At 40.2% G+C, this 14,571-nt stretch overlaps 1 protein-coding gene across 6 annotated transcripts in view; it reads right to left on the minus strand.

Moving 5' to 3' along the window:
• Positions 1-1,232: 1,232 nt before the first annotated feature.
• LBR (lamin B receptor) overlaps positions 1,233-14,571 on the minus strand; it is a 34,644-nt gene continuing 21,305 nt past the window's right edge. For 5 of the 6 annotated variants that reach the window (XM_022579316.3, XM_022579317.2, XM_089907173.1 and 2 more), the window contains 7 exons: positions 11,842-12,033; positions 10,994-11,097; positions 9,958-10,083; positions 7,031-7,199; positions 4,181-4,261; positions 3,961-4,083; positions 1,233-3,218 (listed from right to left, as the gene is read on the minus strand). In XM_022579316.3, the coding sequence (XP_022435024.1) occupies positions 3,058-3,218; positions 3,961-4,083; positions 4,181-4,261; positions 7,031-7,199; positions 9,958-10,083; positions 10,994-11,097; positions 11,842-12,033 (956 nt within the window). In that variant the 3' untranslated portion in view covers positions 1,233-3,057. The remainder of the gene's footprint in view (positions 3,219-3,960; positions 4,084-4,180; positions 4,262-7,030; positions 7,200-9,957; positions 10,084-10,993; positions 11,098-11,841; positions 12,034-14,571) is intronic. The other variant, XM_089907177.1, reaches the window with a different exon arrangement.

The raw sequence follows: 14,571 nt of genomic DNA on the forward strand, positions 1-14,571 counted from the left end.
TGTGTTTCTGTAGGTAGATTTTTATTATTGAGCACCAATTATGTTGAGTAATCATAAAAATTCCTATATTATCTTAAGGCCACCTATGTACTATGTGGTATATCAACCAAATTTTATACATGAAGAAACTGCTGCTCAGAGAGATTAAGTGACTGGCCCAAGCTCACATGGCCAGGAGGAAGCAGGGCTAGGATTCAAAGCCATGTTCATCGTCACATTACCTCAACAATGGGTCCACTGGCAGAAAACAAATCCCACGTCTCCACAAATGAAGATCAAACAATCTGTTCTGTCTGCAATAAGGGGGGTTAGGGAGCGTGGGGCTCACACCCAGAACTAGACTCTGTAACAAACAGCCATGAACAAAATATTAACGTCTACTGACTTTGGTGTCTAGGAAATTGTACTGTCTGAAAGTCACATTATCAAAAACACATACACTGAGACTCTAATTACACACAGCACTATAGAAAAGAATTATAAAGACCTAGCCCCTGTCATCTAGGAATCAATAAGAAAATGATAAAACATAGGATTTTAACAAAGGATACAAGGTGGGATCTTATTTGGTCCAATTCATTTGTTAAAATAGTTTTAGGAATTATCCACAATCTGCTAAAACAAAACATTCCATGAGAGTTACGGAAACCACCAATAAGCAAAGCCTTTTCCTCAAAGAGTACAAAAATAAGACCAAGATAAGAATCACATGATGTGATATTTTTAGCCTACTTGGTGTTGGTGCATATTCGAAACAAACGCCCACGTTCTGCAAAGCCATGTCACACTGGGAAGAGAGATGAAGACATGAAAGTGTCTCATCTCATTTCACTGACACACAAATGCCTCTCTCTCTCACAAACGTACTATCAATCATCTTTCACATGCACTTCTTAGGTACTTTTGTGAGTAATACAAATTCATTTGAAAGTATTACTGAGTCTATGATACTTTTGATCATTCCTCTATTTGCTCAAAGAGCAAATACTAAATCCATGACCACCGTCTGGGAGTTGGGACCCTCCACTAACCCCTTTCAAGCTCCAACTTCTGAGAGCCTCAATGCAAACAGCAGTTTGCAAGGGGTCCCAGTTTGCCTTGTGGTCCAGGAGGGTCCCAAAGGATCCTAGAAAAAAACAGGGCTTGGGTGGGGAGTGGTAATCTAAGGGCTCCTGTTTTGGTCCCAATGATCCCAGAGTTACAGGTCAAAAAAAAAAGAGACTCCAAAGTGATCAAAGCAACATCTTATTTTCAACTTTATTTCCAACTTAAAACTTCATTATAAAACTTGTCAAATAAACACGTCAAAAACAAAATTAAAAACAAATTGTAGCTGATGATATCCAGAAACTGCAGCACTGTGTTGGAAACAGCTCTTTTCTCATTACCAAGGAAAGAATTAAAGGTCCTTCTTCCTCCCCTAAAGCTTCACTGGTGAATCTAGTATAGAATAGGCTGGGACGCCGTTTTTTGACGCCAGGAGAGAAGCATTAAAAAAAACTGCTTGCATACATCAGTACTAATAAAACACTGAAAAGTTCACCAAAACGATGTTTAAAGACTAGAGGATGCGGAATGTTCTTCATGATCACATTAACGTAAGTTCTGTTATATACACTTCGAACTGCAGCGTAGAACAAACACTGCATATCTAAATGGCTCATATGTAAAATGTATAATTGAAAACCCAAACATGTACACTCTATTTGTTAGATTCCCCTATGTTTAAGATTCTGGAGAACAATTTAACTCTGAATACGAAACCTTAGTGAATTTGCTACTGTTCCATTATAGGACAATTAATAATGAGACTATATCAACTGAAGTAGCATCTAATGGCTAAAGCTACCTTATGCACAGCTATTAAACTAAAAGAAATGATTTTAAACTATTCCCTTAAATTGTATTTGGATAAATAGATTTCTAAAGATGAATACAACACTCCTTTACAGGGAGTAGAGTTTTGTAAATATAAAGGCTACGCAAAATACAGTATAAACTGCCTGAACTAACAGTAGCAAAAACACAGTTTAATTTAAAAAGTCAAAAACATATAAAAATATTAGCCTTTCAGAAATGGCAAATTTTCCAACACCACTCTGTGTAAAAATGTTTAAATAGTGATGTTATTCCAAAAATATATATTTATTCTATTTTTCTATTTGCAACAGTTTATAAAGGCAAACAAACACCTGCGGTTGAGGTAGCAAAGCCAAATTCACAAACTTTGGATTAGGAAAAATACCCTTCCTACTCTTAATAGCATCTTTCATACAATATTAAATGAGTTCCACTTCTTTCAAAATGTTTAATTCGCATGTAGTACTTTACAAAACTTAATTTAAAATACTGCAAATGTTTGTTAAAAAGATACTTAGTCCCGAAAATTATTTCACATTCAAAATACTATACAGAAAAATCTGAAGTCCCCATATATTACATAAAAGCTATGTATTTACAGTTTCAAATGCAGTTTTACAAGTTGAGGTTAAGCAAACCACTACTAATGGTCTTCATTAAACAGTGTCCACTATCAATCATCCCCCTTCCCGTACAGCACTGGACAGAGAGGACCAGTTTTTACTTTCAAATCACATAGCTAGTAAATGATTTAATTTAAAGGGAAACAAATCCTAGTCTCTTAATGCAATAAAACATAAATGTACTTTAAAATGTAACTGTTTTCATTTAAGAAAAACCAACTGGACAAAGGAATCAAACTTTGAAAGGTAATCAAAAACCCTAAACATCAACAGTATTCAGTGCATTTGTAAGACTATTTTCTGTTTTCAGATTTTTAAGGATTGAAAACTTCCTATTAGAATGCACATTCTAACATCTTTATTTATATTTTCCTTATGTTAATTGTTATGATTTAATAAAAATGAACACGGCTACATTAAAAGACTTACTACTTGGCTCTATAGTCCTGCCTCAAAAAGAAAGAGAAACATAAAGATCCTGTCAGTGCAACGAAAGGTTCATTTTGGGTTTTTTTCCTTTTTTTGCCAATGGAACCAAAACTGCAGGAGCATTTAGACAGCGCCTAGACCAGAATCAGTAGATGTACGGGAATATGCGGTACGGGACGCGCTGGCAGTACTTCTCCCACGCCAGGCCATACTTCTTCCTACAGTGGCGTTCATCACGAGCCTCCCGGTGCACCAGCAAAATGGTGAAATAAATCACGTAGAAATAAGGAAGAATGTGATTGAAACCTGGGGACAGCAACAGTAAATAGTACTAGGTATTTTTATTATCACTACACAACTACACAGTATTGTTTCCTGCTGGTCCCCAAATCGTCTAAAAATGGACCATCCCGTTACTTCATTTTCTCCAATGGGGGAAACAACAACTACACCGGTTCGTAAAATCCCACTAGTGTGTGGCAGGAGGTAGTATTTGAATTAAAAGCTATTCAGAGAACAGTGATTAATCTACCCTAACAATCCTTCAAAATCAGAACCTCTGCATTTAAAGCAAATCTCCCCGTTTCCTCCCCGCCGGTGCTCAGGAAGAGGACGGCAGGCCACCCGTGAGGGGCAGGGTGGGCAGGGCGGACAGCACTGCAGGGTATGGGGCTGACACTAACACAAACAAAACAGAGTGTGCCTTTTCTTCTTCTTAAGAACCGGAGTTTTTCAGAATCTACGTACACTGAGTCACAAATATAGAAAGTTAATTTCTACATATTCTTCTTAGAAAAAAAGCTACCAGGCACAGCTTAAAACTTAAAATTTTGCTTGCAGAAGTTTAGAGTAAAACTTCAGGCTCGGTGAATTCCTAATTCCCCTCAGACGCTGGATGAGTGCGGTGCTGGATACAAAAAAGCGCAGCACCCAGATGGGGAACGGGCAACCCAAACCTCCAACAGGCGACACCCAGACCCAACGAGCACACACACATCCTGTGGTGGCCGGAGAGAGAGTCAAATCAGTTCTCTTCTTAAATGCTTACCACATGGGAGGGACCATGCCAGGGCCATGATGAGATCACCCAAGTAATTGGGATGGCGAACAAAACCCCACCATCCAGAAACGAGAAGATTTTTTCCTGTTGAAGTATGAATGGTCTTTAAATCTATACAAAAATAAAAATACATTTTTAATGATCTCTAGACAAACAGACATAAAATCTTTATGTGGTATAAATACTATAAATATAAACCAATACTTACGTGCAAGCTTTGGATCAGTGGGATTTTTCCGGAATGCATTTTTCTGAGAATTTGCACATCGGAAGATTACAAATCCACACACTGTAATTTTTTAAAAATTTCATTTGTTAACAATTTAGCTTTAATCTTTATTTAAAAGCATCTGTAATTTCATTTAGAAATTATTCCTGTGCTCCGAGGAAATTTGCAAAGTACAGAATAGCTTGATTTCTTAACAATTCAAAACCTCTCAATCTTAGAAGGTCAAAAGAAGATACGATCCCGGTATCTCACTACCGTACAGCTTTCATCATCTACCTTGAAGGCAAAACTAACAAATATAGTTACATCCATGAATAAAATCGAATGCAGCCCACATTACAATAAAATCAATACTGGAGTTCATCTGTTAGTTATGATACCTACTGGCCACAACATGAATGCTTTTTAAATAAAACTATAGCTCAGAATCTGCACCAGAACAACTTGTACATAAATATATGCCGAATCCCACTGTAAGCCTCCAAGTTGGTGGCTTTATTTCAAATTCCGAAATGTCAAAATTAAGAGGCCCTGGCATATCACTAATTATCATCAGTCCTCAATAAAGTAGTAAGAAATAACTCTACTCCCTATTTTTAGCTTAACTGTAAAATATACATATCCTGTCTTGAATAACACACAGGCACGCTCAACCAAACCAATGAAGAAACTAAATCTTAATTTCAACCAATAGCTTGAATTTCTTCTTCTACCATAAATACTGATTAGTGGAGCAAAACTAGCAATATTTGAAGTCCAGTGCTAATTTTCCCCGCCCTCCCTCTGGCGGAGGTGTTTAACCAACAGTGAAACGAAAGAAAAGCCGTCCTGAAGCTAACCCACGAGCACCCGGCCAAAGTGTTCTCGTTGCTCGTCTCCAGCATCCACCCTGGCCAAGTGGTTCCCTCTGTCCGATGTATCTACCTCCCCATCCCACTTTTCCCCACTGCACCATATCCTCCAATAGGTTTACACTGATGTTCCCCCAGAGAGATGCACTCTCTACCTTAAACCCCCATCATATTCGGTCTGTAAGTCCCTCCTCTAGACTCTTCCTACTACTCAATGCAGTGTCTGAGCGTCTTACTTCTCCTGCTAGAATGCAAGCTCTAGGAAGGCAAAACCAACCTCCCTACTTTTTAAGGTGCTACCAGAAAAGGCAGGCACTCAACAGAAAAAATGAATCATTACTAAGACAATAAAATTTTAAGTGAACTTATTATTTTAAACTAAATTTAATAAATTTTAAAACCAAATGGTTTATTTAAAATTATGTTTAAAGAACCACTGAGAACCCAAGAAAGAAACATCCATTCTCTTTGTAAGATGCAAGAATCTTTTTATTACTCAACTCATCCATCACAGATTACTTCAAACCTGAGCCAATCATGGCCATTTAAAAGGGCACGCTAATCACTAATCACTAGAGAAATGCAAATCAAAACTACAATGAGGTGTCACCTCACACCAGTCAGAATGGCCATCATCAAAACATCTACAAACAATAAATGCCGGAGAGGGTGTGGGGAAAAGGGAAACCCTCTTGCACTGTTGGTGGGAATGTAAGTTGATACAGCCACTATGGAGAACAGTATGGAGGTTCCTTAAAAAACTAAAAATAGAACTACCGTATGACCCAGCAATCCCACCACTGGGCATATACCCTGAGAAAACCAAAATTCAAAAAGAGTCATGTACCACAATGTTCATTGCAGCTCTATTTACAATAGCCAGGACATGGAAGCAACCTAAGTGTCCATCGACAGATGAATGGGTAAAGAAGATGTGGTACATATACAAAATAGAATATTACTCAGCCATAAAAAGAAACAAAAATGAACTATCTGTAGTGAGGTGGATGGACCTAGAGTCTGTCATACAGAGTGAAGTCAGAAAGAGAAAAACAAATACCGTATGCTAACACATATGTATAATCTACAAAAAAAGATGGTTCTGATGAACCTAGGGGCAGGGCAGGAATAAAGACGCAGACATAGAGAATGGACTTGAGGACACGGGGAGGGGGAAGGGTAAGCTGGGACAAAGTGAGAGAGTGGCATGGACATATATACACTACCAAATGCAAAATAGCTAGCTAGTGGGAAGCAGCCGCATAGCACAGGGAGATCAGCTCGGTGCTTTGTGACCACCTAGAGGGGTGGGATAGGGAGGGTGGGAGAGAGAGACGCAAGAGGGAGGGGATATGGGGATATATGTATACGTATAGCTGATTCACTCTGTTATACAGCAGAAACTAACACAACATTGTAAAGCAATTATACTCCAATAAAGATGTTTAAAAAAAAAAAAAAGGTCCAGGAAAGACTAAAATTCAATCCTGATTTTCCAAAAGAGCTCAAGGATCAGAGAAAACAAGTAACCTGTACAAGAATACACAGCTAGTGTCAAAGCTAGCATCGAGCCCCATTCTCCAGATGCCTCCTGCTACCTAAGATGGTATCTTATTAATGTCTGTGTCTTCGGTTCTTCCCTCCCATCAGCCTTGTTCTTCTCAGTCACCTCATTCTGATAAGATCTGTAGTTGTGTCCTATTGCTAGATAGCTGTTCCCAGTGTATAACGGCATTTTCTTGTACATAACTCTGCCATATTTGTCCCTTTTATAAACATGAACTTGGTTACTTAGTACTTAATTGGGTTGTTGGGACTAAGCGGTTACTTATCCATTTATTATAATAAAAAGAGCCATTCAGACTTGAAAAAAAATAAAAAATAAATAAAAGGGCACGCTATAAATATGTAGCTACCACAGCACAACAGACTCAGCACACACAATATTTAATACACAGGGACCGAAGTTAATACTCACGTTTCAGAGCAATGATTAGAGAAGCCATTGGCCAAGACAGTTCATTTGGATGACTGACTAAATAAAAGGCTTGGAAGCTGTAGATAAATGGAACCCACACTAAATCTCCAAAAGCCAGCATGAATCCAAATCCATCATGGATAATGTCCATGGTTGTCAACAGTGCTTCCTATAAGGGTATGGAGGGGGAGAAATTTTTTTTAAACTTTGGGGGACAAAAGCTTCTATGTTTAAAGTATTCAAATAAAGTTCTAGTTTACAGTCAAATTTATAAAGGGCTAAGGGAAAGTACACCAACCAAAACCGTTTTAAAGTGGGAGTGGGGATCTGGTTCCCTTGGCACGTGTATCATTCTGTTCTTCTCCTGTCGCTCTACCCTCTCCCTCCACGATCCTGAAACAACAGAGCTGCCAACGCCCCTTGTGCCTCCATGCCTCTGCCTGGAACACCCCGCTCCAACTTCAGCTGAAGCCTCGCCCGTGCTGCTTTCCTCAACCCTCCCCCTAGACAAGGCACTTCTCAGATGCCACCACCCACCACCTGCTGAAGCCTGGAGCGACCACGTGACTGTCCTGTAAATAAGCGACTCTCGCCACTAGACTAGAAGATGGAAGGCTGGGAGCATGGGTTTCCACCTGCCACCCCTGCACCCAGCACACGTGCACCAACCTAATTTCTGATAGCAATCTGGCTTTTCATGTAACTTTTCCACACTAGCTGGCAACGTGGGAAAATGCCTGCCTCGCTGCTCAGGGTAAATCAGGACCTGAACGCACTCTCGTGTGGATTTGGTCAGCGCAAGCCAAGCAGCCAGATCCCCCTGGACCAGGAACCTGCAGGCCCGGCTCTGGAAGTGGAGACGGCCCTGCCCAAGGGCATCTCTAATCTGCCTCTGACACCAGTACTCCCCGCTGACTAGAAAAATTAGCAACTATAAGTAAGCTCTGCTGAAGAATCAAACCAACACGCACCTACTGTATAGCACAGGGAACATCACCTATATGCAAAAAGATCCTAAAAAAGAATGAATATATGTATAGCTGAATCACTTTGCGGCACACCTGAAACTAACACAACATTGTAAATCAACTATACTCCAATAAAATTAAAATTTTTTAAAAATCAATATTCTAGGTTAAAGAAAAAGTGTGATAATCTCCAAAACGCATTTTTTTTTCCCAGAAAGCAAGCAAAAGGACCATGGAACAGAAAAATGGATGCAACAACTCCAGGCCCTTTGGTTCACCCTCTAGTGAAGAGCGCCTATTCTTACGCACACGGGAGCAGGTACAAGAGCAGACCAGTGATGACGACAGGGCACACGGGAGTGGGCAGTGAGCGAGGGACAAGGTATAAGCAGCTGGTGCCAGCAGGGGCAGAACCCTCAGCCCTACCCAGTTCCTGGGGCCTCGGGGGATTTGCCGGACAGCCAGCGGAGGCTCACAGGAAGGGTCGTTTATATTCAAGTTCGTATTCTCCACTTTCTGAGGTGTGGCACATCAACACGTAGAAGGATTCCTAGCACCCAATCTAATAAGAAAATTATTAAGCATCTACTAATTGCCCGAAAGTGTGCCAGATACTAAAGAAAATCGTAAGGTCAAGTCCTTTCTTCAAGAAGCCTACTATAATCTGGCTGAGATACTGATAACATATTTAAAAAAATAACTTCCCAACTTTAATCCACGACCCCTGGTGAAAAACTGCCTTAACAGTTTTGCCTTAAAATACAAACATTTTCTGTTAATTAACAGAAATCAATGTTTGTTTAAATCTCTAGAAAATGTGAATTTCTAAGTCACTTCAAAAGTGACGACAGAAAACGAGAAGGAAGAATTACTCACCACCGAAAAGCTTCCGGACAGGAAGTTAAAAAAAAAAAATCTCCGAGGTGATAAAGCAACAGAGGAAATATGATCTGACTTGCCCAATGTAACCTACCAGCTTCTTAGGGACCCTTTATTACGTAATCAAAGAAAGACCTACAACTGGCAAGACTAAGTGCATTCACAAGAATTGGGTTGTTTTTTTTTTTAATTTGAATATGACCAAATAAGAGAGTTTTTAAAGAACACCTTAAAGGAGATGGACCTTCTCTCAAAATGTCAACAGACTGCCAAGAGAATTTATTTTGTAACGTTATGACATAGGGCTGCCACTTTCGTTTTTCAAACTGAAAGAAAACTCAACTTGGAATTTGGAGATGATGACAAAGATAACAGTAAATGATAAAACGGTTGTAAAACAGACCCAAGGAAGAAATTATTTTCAAGAGGAATACAGTTAGGTGAGACCGAGAGTAGCAAACATTAACCAGTCTTCAAGCAGCGGAAAAAACTGATGATGTATCAACGTATGAGAAAAGCCAAGTGTTAGGAGATTAGCTTTATTTAAACTGGTTTCCTCAATGTATCATGATTTCTGGTTTTATATCCATCTAATCAGAGCTACTCTTTTATTCTGAAACACCAACAATAAAACATCTCCCCCTTTATTTAAGAACTAGAAAGGGCAATCTGACAGTCCAAAGAACACTATCTTAACTCGATGATAATCTGTCCATCCATTTTCATCTGACAGAATCATTAAGAAATTAATGTTCATTAATTCATATAAATAAAGTTTTATTTATATGAATCGGTCACACCCACAAAGCCAAGATCCACAGATCTTAAATATTTAGCACCTGACAGAGCAGCTGACATACACGGAAGTATCACCAAAGTTCTCGACACCTACCCTCTGTCAGTGCTCACTGTGTGTCAGCTCAATGCGTCACACGGATCCACAACTCATTTAATCCTCACAAGCCTTGCAGGCAGGTTATATTCTCCTCACTTTGTGTGGAAGAAGCTGAGGCTCAGAGGGGTCAGGTCAATCACCCACACTCAATGCCATATGACTCCAAAGCTCTTAAAATTAATTACCTCATTCCAGAGAGCATCCACCACATACAAGAGCTGGAAACTGTTGACCAAAATCATTGCTAAGGATGGAACAGTGCGATGCTGTAGCTTCATCTCAGCCAAAAGCATCACCAGGTTAATGAGCACCTGAAATAAAAGGGGCAGGTATAGTTTCTACAGAGAGAAAGGTGGTAACTTTCCAGCTGAGAAAGCTGCAGGCACCACCTTACCGAGAAGCCACCATCAGTGATAAGACATATCGACCTCAGGAGTCCCTTGGTAAGATGCACTGAGATGGACACTTATTCTGTGGTGTTCTTGCCAAAGACGTATAACACTCCAATCGTGAGAAAACACTGGACTAACCCAAACTGAAGGACACTCTTACAAAATAACTGACCAGTATCTTCAAAAGCGTCAAGGTCATGAGAGACAAGGAAAGACTAGCAACTGTTACAGACTAGAGGAGACTAAGGCCAAATAACAAATAAATGCACTGTCGGACCCTGAAGAGGATTCTGGAACAGGAAAAGGCCAACAGCATGAAACATTGGTGAAACTCAAATAAGGTCTAGGGATTTAATTAATACTACTGTAACAGTGTTAATTTGTGGGCGGTTTTTCTTTTTAATTGCTGTTTTTTATAACTATACTATGGTTCTGCCAGATGTTAATTAACATTGGGGAGAGTGGTATGAAGGAACTCTTTATTTTTGCAACTCGAACAAGTCTAAAATTAAGTCAAAATACATTTTTTTAAAGGGGAGGAAAATACATTTTTTCTTAATTCATACACTATTATTTTCCTACATAAACATAAACTGATATAATCAAAATAAAACAAACTCTTTTAATGTTTAATAACCTGTAACAGGGCATCTTATCCCTCTGGACTATATTTACAGCAAGAAAATATTTTAAGTAGACAGATTTATGCAATGCTGTGATTATTCCTAAAAACATACCACCCACAGCTTACTTTAACATTGTCTACAATCCTTTCCAAATGCAAGACTAATCTGTACTACTGAACTGAAATTTTTAAAAAAAGACATACCCATCCAATCAATCCGGGGCGCAATTCACAGAAGTATTTGAGATCAAAAGTACCAATCCGAGGATTTAACTCACGGCCAATGAAGAAATCATAGACAGCATTTCCTATGAAGGGAAAAGTCCTTATCCAAACAGTATTCCAAACCCAATTATGAGGCTTTAAAATTGCACCGCTGTCCACTCTCCAGGGTCACAATTCAATCACCTCCAGGAGCCTGGCAAACAGCCAGAGAGGAAAGGCATGGTGGTGAGAGCCAAGAGGGGCCGTGAGGACACAGGGGGCAGGGGATGCTGGCCCCATCTGGAAACATCCATGCTGCTATAGGCATGGGGCCTATGGGGCCAGATTCCTAGATTTTGAGGGAACCAGAGCTTTTTTAAATGTAGACTCACCAGTTTTAAAATAAGCCACTTAATTTTTTTGAATGTTTAAGTACTTTAGGTTAGAATCAACCAATTTGTAATCTCTATTATTTGTTGGTTGTTTTTTTTTTTAAAGGATGTTTACTATTTTGGACAAAAAATATTTGTCCTAAATTGTTATACTACTAATGTTACTAAAATGCTGTAAGTTGTTTAAATGTCTTACTGTCATCAAGTGGCTAAAAAAGGAAGAAGAAACAAATAGGAAAACACAAGGGGAAAACATCAGATTTTCTTCCTTTTATTTTTCTCTAAATTTTGTCACCTTTTCTTTTTTTTTCCTATTTCTCTTCATCTCTCATAAACTGAAGTGAGAAGAGAATTCTATGAAAGCCTAGAAACAGATGCTGAGGGGCCAGTGGGGTGAGGGTGTGGAGAGGCATTTGTGGGAGGTGTTAGTGGGACCCACGTTCTAACACTGCTCACCAGAGCTGGCCGGCGACAGTTCATCCCGGGGCGCTTTCAAAGCCCTTGCGTAGAGATAAACACTCAAGACCACAGAAAAAACGGTGGCTGCAAGTGCACACTGAAGGAAATGACTGTACACATAATAAAGCTCTACATCCCAGAAGAAAGATGCTCCGACGAGTACAGATGTCAGGATAAAAGCGTAGAATCCTTAAAAAAAAAAAAGGGGCGGGGAGGAGGGCAAAAAATTAATGTTAACCCAGGGTTCACATTGGATTTACACCGTTATAAAATAATACAACATTATTGTGTAAAATCTTAGTTTCATTATTCAGGCTACACACACACAAATATATGAACGAGCAGTGCCCCTGAGGTTAGCAGTCTTCAATACAGATGCTGTATCTCGCACACAATTTGTGAAATATTCTCATACTTAAGTTATTATTTTTCATTGTGAACAGTCATCTGCTTTTAATGAAGAGAGCTGAAAAGAAGTGCACAGAAATTCACTATTAAAAAGCGGAAAAGAACCTCAAAATTCACATAATCCAAACCCCTGAGGTGAAAGTCAAATGGCTAATTATTGACAGAGCTGGGCCAAACACACATTTTAAAGCCTTTAGGGCAATGTTGGTGGTTATAAATTATAAATATTTTTACCCGAAATAACTTATCAATAAGGGTTTCAAAGGATCCTGGTCGTACTCTACCTCCCAAACAAAGACCTCAAGACCCTGCCCTCAAAGAAGAGGCCACAACCCAAATGTTCCCCAGGGCCAGGCAGGAGACTGAGGGGACCAGCCGAGTGGGGACGTCAGGGAGGGACTGCCAGGCCCACAGATGTTCATTCCAAAGTCAAAAGCACCCACGAGGCCCCGCAGGAGGAACTCCTGTTCCGAGCTAGCCCTGCTATGGCTCAACAGACAGAAGCTGAGTGTACTGGCTGCTTTTTCTTTGGACCCAAGAAACAGTTTTCCTTTCAGGAGCTGAGTGCCTGCAAAAACTGTTCTCTGAGTAAGCAGTCAAATCACATTTGGATAAAAACAGTCTAACACAGAAAAGACATAGGTGTTACTTCTGTAAGAATTCTAAAACCAAAGCTTTTGTAAAGTCAAATGGTCATCTCTAATTTATTATTTAAGTCCACATTTTCCAGTGTCATGTTTACTCCAAAGAGTAACTTTTAACTTTTTAAACTTTCTTTAACTTTGTAAAGCATTCATTTAATGCTCATAAAATTTATGAATATTAAAGGAAAAGAATGGTAGATGAAGCAGTTTCTTGCTCTCTAGCCTACGTGGATTAAATTATTCAAAATGTCTTAGGACTCTCCTTAGTTGATGATGGTAAAATCTCGTAATACTAGAACCAGAGTAACGAGGAAATTTTCAAAGGAAGGATCAAGCAACTAGTTCAGCCACTGCCTGCTTGCTCCGAGAGCTCTGAGCCCAGTACCGAGTGAGCCACGCCCTCAGAGGGAAGCAAAAACAGAAAAGGAGAGCACTTAGACGAGAAGTAAGTGGGTACCTAGAGAGAAGCCTGCAAAACACGAACAGCGACAGACCTGATGGCCCAAAGGGAACACCCCACCCCTCCCCAGACTTGGCTTCACTGAGGCCGCAAGGCGCAGGAGAGGGTGTGTTCGAGATTCTAAACCTGGTTCCAGCAGCAAGGAATCTGGTAAAAGTAAACAAAGTATCTGACAGTAGCAGCAAGTCAGTGCTAAGCATCTACCAGGGGTCAGGCGCGGAGCTAGGTTCAACGCCTTACCCACTTGGCACAAGAGGCAGTCATCTAAAATACCTCTGGCTTCCCTTTTAGAGCCCAGTCGAGTGATTTCAGATACAGTGGATGCTAGATGAGTCACTGAAAAAAGTATCCACAGTTCAAAAGGTGAGAAGTGATAGGATTAAAACAGGCCAAGAATTAAAATTTACAATGTAATTCCCAAGAAAAGGAAAACAGTCTACCCAATCTAGTTAAAATGGAAAATCATTTAAGGATTACTACACTATACACGTATTTCTTAAAAGCAGGTTAACTGTACTTTATCAAAGTCTTCACGTGCCAAAGGTGGACTGTTCCTCTTACTCAGCACAAACTCCTACCCCAGGAGGTGCCCACGTCAGGAGGGACAATGCCCACTTCTTGAGACGCTCATCGAGACTTCCACTCCATCCACTCAGGGCTCCTACCAACAAGCGCCTCCTACAGGCCAGTCCCTTTGCTGGCACCACAAAGGGTACCACAATGAACACAGCCAAGTCCCTGCCCACAAGCCACCTTCTAGTGGGGAGACCCCAGTGAAGAGACAAGTACACTGATGTCAGGAAGACCTGTCATAGAGGAAAATAAAGCAGGTAAAGGAAAGAAAGGGATCTGAGGGCTCCTCTGAGCAGAGACACGTCAGGGATGAAGCAGCCAACACTTTGGGGGAAAGTTTTCCAGGCAAAAGCACTGAGAATGTAGCCTAGAGACGGCCCGGAGGCCAGTGGCTGGAGCAAAAGAGCAAGAGCTCCGGAGGGCAGGAGTGGCCAGGAAGCCCACATCAGTGCAGAACTTCTTAGGCCATGGGGATGACTCAGGATGATAAGATACACAGTCAAAATTGCTTCAATGAGCGATAAATGCTATTAAGAAAATAAAACTGGAGAGTGGAAAACAGTGACTGAGTGGCTTGTTACTTAACATGGCATAATTCTGACATATCGACTGCAGGTGCGAGCAGTTTACTTGCATGCTCTT

The sequence above is a fragment of the Delphinapterus leucas genome, chromosome 1 (genome assembly GCF_059928025.1).
Source record: "Delphinapterus leucas isolate spDelLeu-1000000601 "Yukka" chromosome 1, BTC_Dleu_Yukka2, whole genome shotgun sequence".
NCBI lineage: Eukaryota > Metazoa > Chordata > Mammalia > Artiodactyla > Monodontidae > Delphinapterus > Delphinapterus leucas.